Here is a 12,090-nt window from a genome sequence, read left to right as displayed (position 1 = left end):
TGTGCTGAACATGGAGAGATGTGTTTTACTCTTTTTTTTTTCTTTTTTTGCCACTATTCTCTAAACAGCATTGCAATTGTCTGCCTGGCAAGTATTAGGTCTCAGGCATTGCAAAAAACCTAGAGAAAGTACAAAGTGCACAGGAAGACGTGCAGGGGTTCTCTGCAAACACCAGGCCATTTTGGATAAGGACCTTGATCAGCCCCCACTTTACATATCCAAGTGGGGCCCCAGCACGTGTCCCTTGCATACAGACAACTTCCCAGCCCTGTGTACCCTGGGCACAGCCATGGAGCAGCCACTCTGCCACCTCGACATGGTTGGCAGCCACCCACATCCCTCACCTTGTAGACCAAAGCACGCAGATCCAGGTTCTGGCTCAGGACCACAATCAAGGGAAACACTTTTGACCTAGGCAGCCCACACAGCTCCATGGTTGCAAAACTGGACTGTGCATCCTCAGGAAAGGTCAGCAGGAGACGGAGGAGTTCTTGGTCGCATTTTTCAGACAGAGCCACTGTGAGGGCACTGGGGAGCACCTGTGTCAAAACATGAGGATCACAGTAAACACCCCTGGAACACTGCATGTGTCAGCCCCTGGCCTCACTTCCTGGCAGAGGACAGGGTCCAGGAGTTGTGTTCCCAGCAAGCTGAAGGAGCATGAGTAGCCTGTGTTCGTCAGCCTCCTGTAGCTGTGACAAAATCCTCAGGAAGACAGTGACAGGGGGAAGGTCCATCTGGCTCAGGGTTTCAGATGGCTCAGTCCATGGTTGTGTGGTCACTGACTTGGGATGTGGTGATACAAAGTGTGATGGGAGCATATGAGGGGATGGGGGAGCATGTGGTGAGAGTACGGGGGAGCTGCCATCCCTGTGTCCCCTTCAAGGGCACCACCACCCCAGTGACCCAACCTCCCCCAGCCGGGCCCCACCTACTCAAGGCTCCAGCACCTCCACATAGCCCACAGGCACAGGGGCATCTATGTGGGGGACACTCGGGTCAGAGCCACACATGGCCCAGATCCCTGGGCTCTTGTCAACACTGCTGTGGGTCAGACTGAGGTGGACATCAAGAGTCTCGTGTGCTGAGGCTACGGCTTTAGAAGGTGACTGGATCACTGAGGCGCTCTAGCTGAATGTGCTGTCAGGAGCTGGGGTTTGGTGGGAAGAGCCAGTCAATGGGGCATGGCCTGGAAGGATGCAGCTCCCTCCCCAGCTCCTCCCTTCCCTCCACTTCCTGGCTGCTGTGCAGTGAGCAGTTCTCTTCCACCAGACCCTCCCTCTATGATGTTTCTGCATTGGAGCCAGCCGTGCAAGGACTAAAAGTTCTCAAAACGGTGAACCCAAATAAACCTCTCCTCCTTTAAGTTGTGCACGTTGGGTATCTTGCCTCCGAGATAATAAAAGTGACTGAGACAAACATTTTTCAAGAACATGCCTCTGATACTGTGAATCATCCCTGGACTTCTTATGCACAAAGCTGGCCCGGCTTGAGGAGCCCTCTCACAGCGCCTTCCTCCTCTCTGCAGGGCTCAACCAAGCACTGCCCTCCTGGTCAGCCTTGGGGCCTTGGGTGCCTGATGCTAGGTCTCGCCCTTTGCTTTCATCTCACCTGCTTCTACTCTCCACTGTTAACGATGTGAAGCTGACATTTTTGCCTCCTCCATGTTTGAGTTGAAAATAAAGACTGGCAAGCTTGTTAAATTTTAAAAAAGAAAGAAAAAGCAAGCTGGGGGTAGTGTGGTGCATGCCTGTAACCCAGCACATGGGGAGACCAAGGCAGGAAGATACAACTTTGAGTTCTACCTGGACACCTTAGTGAGAATGTCCCGAAATAAAAAGGGCTGAGGATGTAGCTCAGCACAAAGGCCCTGGTTCTAATCTTTGTGCTATAAAATGCCAAAAAGAAAAGGTGCTAAAGTATGCTGGCCAGGTGTGGTGCTGCAGAGTGGAGTCCCACACTCTGGTAGGCTAAGGCAGGAGGATTGATAAGTTTGAGCTTAGCCTGGGCTAAGTGACTTAGTGAGACCCTGTATCAAAATAAAAAATGCAAAAAGGGCTGGGGATGCAGCTCATTGCAAAGGCCCTGGGTTCAATCCCCAGTAATGGAGGTGGGAGAAGAGAGGGAAAGGGAGAGAAGGGAAGAGACAGCAAAGGATAACAGAGAGAGATCGCACAGTACACTAGTCAGAGTGCCCCAGAGACAAACCCAGTAGGGAGGGCCAGTGTGTGAGTGTGGTGTGTGTGTCAGTGTGTGTGTGTGTATGAGTGTGCGTACACACACGCTTCATCTACACAGTAAGGAAAGAAAAGCACACAGAGACCTCTTCTAGGCTGAGGCTTCCACGCCTGTGGGTCTGGCTAGAGAGTGGAATGGGGACGGGGGCAGCCCCAGTCTGAAATCCACCTCCAGAGAGACCCTGCTGGCCTGGGGATCCAGTCTGCTCTGACAGCCTGGCGGGTCAGATCTAAGCCTCCCCCCAATGAGTCGCCTGGCTTTCCACAGGCCTCGGCCCAGATGGGGTGACAAAGGCCTCTCCTCCTGTCCTGCTCATGTCTAGGGCATCACACACTGGAACCAGCCAGAGTCACATGCAGTGGCACTCTGAGAAGTGACTCTCAGGGCAGAAATACTGGTCTGGAAATTTTTTACATTTTGTACTACAAAGCGGGGGCCCTCACACCCATCCTATGCAAATTCCCACTACAAAAGCTCAGGGTGACAGCCCAGGGTAGAGTTCACTCCAGCTCCTTTTCTCTGGTTCCCCAGTCACACTGTCTATCTCTTTCAACCTTGTCAGGTCTGTTTCTCCTGTCTGAGGGCACCTGCAGCAAAGGAGAGCAGATGACAAATTTAAAACTAAATCAGTGCTGTTCTGCTCAGCTGAGAAGGAAACACATGGCTCCTGTTTAAGGCCAAGAGGCAGCTGCCAACATGGCCACACTCAGGCTGAGGCTGTGAGTTGTCAGAGATGCTCCCAAGCTCACCTTGTCACTGCTACCCTTCCTTAGGCGCACCCTGTGCTGTCCCTGTGGGAATTAAGCACATCCTTTAGGACCAAGCCTGACCCACAGGAAGAGCTTAAGTGAATACAGGAAGGAAAGAACAGATCAGTTCCTACAGTATTCCCAGGGCTCTAACGCCACTGATACCAATTCCCTGAAGGCCACCAGTAAAGACTAAAAATCCAGGCCCATATTTCATTAATAAGTGCATGCAGATGCAAGTAAGAAGCAAGCATGGAACAGAGCAGTACCACAAGTGCAGGTAGGTCCCAGCTAGGGCCCCACCCTGACCCCAGCAGCTTCAACCCACAGACCCCAGCAAAAGGCCCACATGGAAAAGAGCTACACAGGCACACAAGCAACAGCCAGAGGTTCTCCATTGGTAAGTGCAGGCAGACCCCAGCCAGAAGCCCACTCAGACACCAGAGAGTGGGGTGTGCACAACCCCCAGGCCAAAGGCCCTCCCAGACAACAGCTATGCAGAGGGGCAGGCCCCAGCCAGAGACATGCCCAGATACCATCCTGAGTGTGCACAAGCCCCAGCCAGAAGGACACCACTCTGAAACCAGGAATTGGTGCAGTGATGAGCAGCAGAGAAAAGACCTCTCAGTGGCTTGCTGAGAATTGAAGACTACTAGGCAAGCAAAAAGTTACCTCAACAAAGATGCAGCAGGCTGCATCGCTGAAATGAGAAGACACATAAACAAGTCTCAAAACCAGACTTCCAGATCACCTAAGACAACCCCAAAGGGAAACAAGATGGAACAATCTGATACTCAACCACCTGGACTCCCTGAATTGGCAACAAAAGGAGATCTTGAAAAATTGAAATCAGAAATAATTTCTCAGAGAACAAGAGAGACTGTGTCCATAGTGAAAGACAAGATTGATAACTCTAGAGCAGACACAGATAAAAAAAAAGTAGAGGAGCTGAGGAACACGATGGAATCCCAGCATAGGAAACAAATGAAATCCAGAAGAAAGATGCAAACAGATATCCAGGAGATTAAAAACTCCATTGATAGTTTATGCAGCAGAATGAGCCAGTATGAAGACAGAATATCAGATACAGAAGACAGGATTGCGACCACTGACCAGGAAAGGAAACATTTCTTAAAAATAGTAAGGGAGCATGAAAAATCAATCCAGCAGTTGCCAGATAACACAAAGAAGAATAGCATGACTGATCAGAGTCAATGAAGAAGAGAGTGCAGACAACATAAAAAAACTGTTCACAAGCCAGGAAACGGTAGTGCATGCCTGTAGTCCCAGCACTCAGGAGGCTAGGCAGGAGGATTGTCATGAGTTCAAGGCCAGCATAGGATACATAATGAGCTCGAGGATAGCTTAAACTACAGAGCAAGAACCTGTCTCCACAAAAAGAAACAAAAAACAAAAACCTGTTCACAGAAGTAATGGCAGAAAACTTCCCAAGTAGGAGAAAAGAATTTGACATACAGATAAGTGAGGCATATAGGATTCCAATTAGCCATGTTTAAAAACAATCTACACCCAGGCATATAGTAGTTAAGATTCCAAAAACCCAACAGAAGAACAAAATTCTACAAGCAGTTAGAGAAAAACAAACCACATAAAAGGAAAGCCCATCAGAATCACAGCAGTGTTCTCAACACAAACCCTCAAGACAAAAATAGCTTGGAGTGAGGTATTTCAAGCCCTAAAAGAAAATAACCTCCAACCCAGATTGACATATTCTGCAAAATTATTTTTTAAAATTGATGGAGAAATAAGTTACTTTCATGACAAAGAGCACCTGAGAAATTTCATGAATGCCAAACCAGCACTACAAAAGTTTTTAAACAATATCCCAGGAAAAGACAGTGAGGATCACAACCCCAGGAAGTCCAGCAGAATGAATCCATCAGGCATGACAAGAAATTAAATGTAAAGAGGGAAAATCCAACAGAAAGAAAAAGTCATGACAATGATAAGTCAATAAATATCAGTTGTAACTATCAATGTAAGTAGTCTCAATTCCCCAATCACAAGAAACAGACTGGCAAAATGGGTCAAGAAGCAAGATCTAATGATACGCTGCATACAAGAAACATACTTAATTCAAAAAGAAACTCATACACTGAAAGTTAAAGAGTGGAAAACAATATTCCATGTAACAGGAATCTGAAAAAAAGCAGAAGTAGCTGTCCTCTTTGCAGATCAAATGGATTTCAAACCAATGCTAATTAAGATAGACATCCTTGTAAAGGGAAAAATCCAAGAGGAAGAGATGACAGTCATAACTATATGTGCACCAAATACTAGTGCATCCAGCTGTATAAAACAAATACCAATGGACATGGAAAATCAAATAAGCACTAACCCAATAGTAGTGGGGGACCTCAATACTGCACTGTCACAAATAAACAGATAAACTGGACAAAAAATACACAATGAAATACTAGAACTCAATCAACTCTTGAATAAATGAACTTAACAGATATCTACAGAGTGTTCCACCGCACAAAATCAGAATACACATTCTTTTCAGCTGCACACAGGTCGTTCTCCAAAATAGGCCACATACTCCATCTCAAAACATGTTTAAGTAAGTGCAAAGGAACTGAACTTATCCCCTGTATATTATCAGACCATAGTGTGATCAAATTGGAGATTGATGGCAAAAGAAATCACAAGAATTTCATGAACATGTGGAAACTGAACAACACACTTCTGAATAACCAATGGGTCACAGAGGAAATTAAAGAAGAAATCAGACAGTTTCTACAATTAAATGATAATGCCAATACAATATATCGGAATACTATGGGACACAATGAAAACAATCTTATGAGGGAAATTCATAGCAGTGAATACTCATATTAGGAAAACAGAGCAAGCTGAAATAACCTGATACTGAACCTCAAGCTTCTAGAAAAAGGTGGGACAAACCCAAAGCTCATGTAAGGGAGGAAACTGTAAATATAAGGGAGGAAATTATAAAGATCAGAACAGAAATCAATACAATGGAGACTAAGATAATGATAAAAAAAATCAATGAAGCAAAGAGTTGGTTCTTCAAAAGAATAAACAAAATTGACAAACCCTTAGCCAACCTTATAAAAAAAAAAAAAAGACCCAATGGCCAGGCATGGTGGTGCATGCCTGTAATCCCAGCACTCAGGAGGCTGAGACAGGAGGATCGCTATGAGTTCGAGACCAGAATGGGCTACATAGTGAGTTCCAGGTCAGTGTCAACTACACAGTGAGACCCTGTCTCAAAAAACAAAACAAATATAAATAAATAAATAAAAATTTAAAAAAAGACCCAAATCCACGCAATTAGGAATAAAAAGGGTGAAATTACAAAGAACCCAGAAACATCCAGAGGATCATCAATTCCTACTTTGAGAACCTATATGCCAAGAAGATGGAAAACACAGAATAAATGGACAGATTCCTAGATACACTTGAATTGCCAAAGTTGAATGCCAACGGAAAAATTCTAAACAATCCAATATCAATCGATGAAATTGAAAACGTAATCAAAAACCTACCAACTTAGAAAAGTCCAGGTCCTGATGGCTTCACTGCTGAATTCTACAAGACATTTAGAGAGGAACTACTGTTTAAACTCTTCAATGAAATTGAAAAGGAAGCAATACTTCCAAATTTATTCCTGGAAGTAGCACCTTGGATCCCAAAAGCAGAGAAAGACCGAACCAAAAAAAGAGAACTATAAGCCAATCTCACTCAGGAACATAGATGCAAAAATCTTCTAAGATACTGGCAAACAGAATGCAGAAGATCAGCAAGATCATACACCCTGACCAAGTTGGATTTATCCCAGGGATGCAAGGATGGTTCAACATATGCAAATCAATAAATGTAATACACAATTTAATAGAACCAAGGACAAAAACCATATGATCATCTCAATAGATGCAGAAAAGGCATTCAACAAAATCCAACACAAATTCATGATAAAAGCCCTACTAAAAAATGGAATAGACGGTCTTTATCTCAACCTGATAAAAGCCATCTGTAAAAAACCAACAGCCAATATCATACTAAATGATCCAAAACTGAAATCCTTCACACTAAAATCAGGAACAAGACAAGGATGTCCACTATCGCCACTCCTGTTCAATATAGCTTTGGAAACACTAGCCACAGCTCATAGACAAGAGAATGACATAAAAGGAATAAAGATAAGAAAGGAAAATTTTAAATTGTTTTGTTTTGTTTTTTGAGACAGAGTCTCACTATGTAGTTGAGACTGACCTGGAACTCATTATGTAGCCCAGGCTGGTCTCGAACTCATAGCGGTCCTCCTGCCTCAGCCTCCCGAGTGCTGGGATTACAGGCATGTGCCACCACACCGGGCCTGAATTGTTATTATCTGCAGATGACATGATACACTATATAGTACAGAGACTCCAGGACCCCAAGAATTCCACCAAAAGTCTTCTAAACTTGATAACCAAATTCAGTAGAGTAGCTGGATACAAGATCAACACACAAAAATCAATAGCTCTCCTTTACACGACCAACAGACTCACTGAAGAGAAGAACAGGGGAAACAACTCCCTTCATGATAACATCTAAAGAATGAAACACCTAAGAATCAACCTAACAAAAGAAATCAAAGACCTCTACTCTGAAAACTGCAGCACTCTGAGAAAAGAGACCAAAGAGGATAGCAGAAAATGGAAAGACATCCCTTGCTCCTGGGTAGGAAGAACCGCTGTTGTGACAGTGGCTAACCTTCCAAAACTGCTGTATAGATTCAATGCAATCCCTGTTGAAATCCCAGCAGCATACTTTACAGACCTTGAGAAAATTCATTGGGAACAAGAAGAGACCTAGAATAGCAAAAATCCATTCTAGGAACAAAGATAAAGCAGGGAGTATCACAATCCCCAACTTGAAGCTATACTACAAAGCCACTGTGATAAAATCAGCATGGTACTGGCAAAGAAACAGACCGAGGATCAGTGCAACCCATTAGAAGATGCGGAATAGCTCCAGACATTCTCAGCCACTTCATCTTCGACAAAGCAAACAAACACCCTCACTGGAGGAAAGTTAGCCTCTTTAATAAATGGTGCCAGAAAAACTGGGTTTCAACTTGCCAAAGATGAAAACTAGAGCTATGTCTCTCACCATACACTAAGCTAAAATCAAAGTGGATTAAAGATCTAAATATTAAAACATAAACACTAAACCAGCTGGAAGAGAGGTTAGATAGAACTTTTTTTTTTTTTTTTTTTTTTTTGGTACCGGGGATTGAACTCGGGTCCTTGCGCTTGCAAGGCAGGCCACCAAACCACTAAGCTAAATCCCCGGCCCTTAAATAGAACTCTTGAAGACACTGGCATAGGAAAAGATTTCATGAACAAAAAACCTCAACTGCACAGGAACTAGCACAAAGAATCAACAACTGGGATCTCTTCTTATTAAAAAGCTTCTGCACAGCAAGAGAAACACACCAATATATGAAGAACCAATGCACAATGTGGGAGAAAAAATTGACCAGCTGTTCCTCAGACAAAGCTCTACTTATCTAGAATACACAGAGAACTTTAAAACCTCAGATTCCCCCAAATATAAAGACCCAATTCAAAAATGGGCATCCGAAATGAACAGACATTTCTCAGATAAAGAAGTAGAAATAGTAAATAAACATATGAAAACATGTTCAACATCACTGGCCATATGAGAGATGCAAATGAAAACAACACTGAGATTCCACCTCACCCCAGAAAGAATGGCTGCTATCAAGAAATCAACCAATAACAAACGCTGGTGGGGCTGTGGGGAAAGAGAAACTCTGTTCCATTAACGGTGGGAGTGCAGACTGGTGCAACCACTGTGGAAATCAGTGTGGAGATACCTCAAAGAACTAGGATTAGAGGTTCCATTTGACCCAGCTATTCCCCTGCTGTATCTTCCCTAAAGAATTAAAAGAATCATACTGTAGTGATGTATGTGCACCCATGTTCATAGCAGCATAATTTGTGATAGCTAAAACTTGGAAACAGTCCAATTGCCCATCAACTGGAGACTGGATAAAGAAAATGTGGTTTTTAATATAAAATGGAATACTACTTGGCTATAAAGAATGAAAAATTAGAGACATTTAGAGCTAAATGGATGCACATTGAGGCCATACTCCTAAGTGAAATACATAGGACACACATGTAAATACTGAATAGTTTCTCTGTGTGAGAAACTGAAAGTGTAAATAAGGATCAAAAGGCATAATAATGTGAAATAGGAAGAAAAGGTCCAAAGGGGAAGGGGGGGAGTACGAGGGGTTGGGGAAAGGAAAGAAGGGAAAGGAATTAATATGAGAAAAGGAAAAACTGGAAACAAAATCTTTGTAAATAGGGAGGGGTGGGGGGTGAAAGGAGGGCAGGGCTATAGGGAACAAATAAGAACCAAGATATATCCTATAAAGGTACAAACTTCCAACAATGAATGTCATTGTATTTATACCTGAAATGTACCAATAAAATAAAATATTTTTTTAAAAAAACTAAAAACCGTGAGCCGGCCGTAGGGACCCACGCCTGTCTTCCCAGCACTCTGGGAGGCTAAGGCAGGAGGATCATGGATTCAAGCGCAGTCTGAGCAAGTAAGCAGCTCTGCATGACCCTATCTCAAAATTGAAAATAGAATGAATGAAGAAAGAAAGAAAAGAAAAGAAAGAAAGAAAGGAAAGGAAAAAGAATGGATGGGTGGAAGGAGGGATGGGGGATGTAACTGAATGTGAAGGCCCTGAGTTCAAACCCCAATGCTGAAAAAAAAATCCTGTTTGATCAACTTGCAAGCTATAATAGAGAAGCCTAGGGACACACACAAGGAGATAGTGCTACAAATCACACAGTCCTGTAGTCACCTTAACAATGTAAACAACAACAGAGCCCAGCGTGCCACCCAAAGGGACACAGATTCCTTCCCGGGATCAGGGACACCCTAGTGGCGCCCACTTTCAAGTGTACACACTTGAAAGGGGCACACTCGGTGCACACTTGAAAGGGACACGGCGACTTGCTTACTCCCTGACTGTCCTACTCAGGCGAGCGCAGTGGCTTCACTAGAGGCACAGGAAGACACACAGACTGCAGAAAACACTGCAAACCCTCTGGGCAGCAACCCTGGCGGAATCAGGTCTTCTCGGGGTGGAACATTAGCGACACCTAGTGGCCGCTCTGCAACACAGGCGCCGCAGAGCTGAAAGGCAGCGTTAAGGGGAGCAACTGCTGGGACCTAAGTCAGCGTCTCTGACTCGTAGGGCGGCCTCAGGCGCTTCCCAAATGCTGCCCCAGTCACCAGAGATTTCAAACCAAAGCCAATCACTATTTCTAGAAAAGGCTGTGAGCGATCTGAGCAGAAGAAATTACAACATTGTTCCTGTGCCCCTCCTCTGAGCCTCCCCAACCTCCCCACCCACACTTGGTGTTTAATGAGATGAACTTAATATTTTATTGAAAAGTACATGCCATGCATGGCTATACATGCCTCGGCACTGAGGGAGGCTGAGGCAGGAGGGTTGAGTATTGCAGGTGGAATTCCACTAATGAGATCTGGTCTTAAAATAAAAAATAAAAAAGGATGGGAGTACAGATCTCTGGGGTCAAGTGCCCATTCAGGAAAGGAAAGGAATGGAACGGATGGAAGGGACCGAGGACCATGTGTCTTACTGCAAACGACTTACTACTATAATACGAAGTTTGACCTTACAGCTTCTAACCTATCTCTTTTTAATTTTAGATTGATGAGCTGGGGTGAAAGTGAGCACAGGCCCAGCAGACTGCAGTGCTCACCTGGTGCCACTTTCAGGGTTCTCTGCAGAGGAAAGTGAACCCCCAACAGGACGGCCCTGACAGGTCACACCAGCTGCAGCCACGAAAGGCACCTGCTCCTTGATGACTGCACTGGGTGCCACCAAGGACGTCCCTTGGTGTGTGACAACTTCCGTTCCTTGTTCAGTTCTATGCTGACAGCAGCGACTTCCCAGGCGTGGGAGGTGGGGGGCGAGGGGAAGACAGAGACCATGACGCCAAAGCTCAGGCTGGCCTGTGGGCGGACACAGCACCCAGAGAAGTACTGTACCTTGGAGAGGGAAATATTTGCTTCCAAAATGCTGTGGATGGTTTCATAGGAGATGTGGACGGAAGACCGAAGCTCTTCAGTTAACCTGGTGATGTTCTGCATCAAATCCCTAACTTTTATATCTGAAACAAACAAAAGGAACTACATGTTAGGGTAAATATTCAGATTATTAATGACTATAAGAGCAAAATCGGATTTTACGATCTGAGAGTTAGGTCTCACTCTTCTAGGAGTCACTGAGCTCATTTATTTTTTAAGTAAATCGAGCCCCATGTTATGTGGTGTCCTCTGGTCACTTGTTTACTTGTTCTAAAACCTGTGCACTGTAAGGTTTACTTTGGAAAAAGCTTTGTCTTAGGGAACAATGACCACTGCAGTGAGAAATTCACTTTTCCACATGTACAAAGCCTGATTTGAAACTACAGGGACTATTTAAATTGAAACGTTATCACTGTAAAAGACACACTGTCATTAACCCCCCTCCAAATCCTCCCCTCACTTCAAACACACATGTCCCTTCATTGTTGCCACTTTCGGGAGCAGTTCTGGACATGTTCTTCCCGAGTGTCTTTATGCAGTGCGATCAAAATCACGGTGAACGCTGCACCCGATCACCGTCCACTGGAGAGGGGCCTGTAAAACCATGACAGCACATCCTCGTCCACCTTGGGCGCCAGTCAATGTGCAACTTCCGGCTCTCACTCAAAATGACAGAGAAAGGTCTACATTTTCAAATCCACTCAGGATGTGGCGGGAGCCACCACAGCGTAACTAAAGACACTCAGGAAGGAGGACACCAGAGCTGCCTAAAAAGAAGCAAGAATGGGGAGAGTGCGTTCAAAACCGGGGGAGGATTCTGAGAGAAATTAATAGTGATATACCTTCATAATACATTTTTTAAATTTTTATTGTATTGTTTCTATCACACCTGGTGACTGATCTCACTGTTAACCAAAAAGAGTATCACTTAAGGATTTGCCACCATTCTTCAGCACAAGTTGATGCT

The 12,090-nt window shown here is 44.4% G+C and overlaps 1 protein-coding gene across 1 annotated transcript in view; it reads right to left on the bottom strand.

Annotated features, from left to right (window-relative positions):
• Abca13 (ATP binding cassette subfamily A member 13) overlaps positions 1-12,090 on the bottom strand; it is a 337,625-nt gene that overhangs the window by 246,101 nt on the left and 79,434 nt on the right. The window contains exons 24-25 of the mRNA XM_010624894.2: positions 11,085-11,206; positions 345-539 (exon numbers count right to left, since the gene is read on the bottom strand). Of these exons, the coding sequence (XP_010623196.1) occupies positions 345-539; positions 11,085-11,206 (317 nt within the window). The remainder of the gene's footprint in view (positions 1-344; positions 540-11,084; positions 11,207-12,090) is intronic.

Source organism: Fukomys damarensis, unplaced genomic scaffold (assembly GCF_012274545.1).
Source record: "Fukomys damarensis isolate Sample0158 unplaced genomic scaffold, DMR_v1.0_HiC HiC_scaffold_17, whole genome shotgun sequence".
Taxonomy (NCBI): domain Eukaryota; kingdom Metazoa; phylum Chordata; class Mammalia; order Rodentia; family Bathyergidae; genus Fukomys; species Fukomys damarensis.
This window is presented reverse-complemented; position numbering and strand designations above follow the sequence as displayed.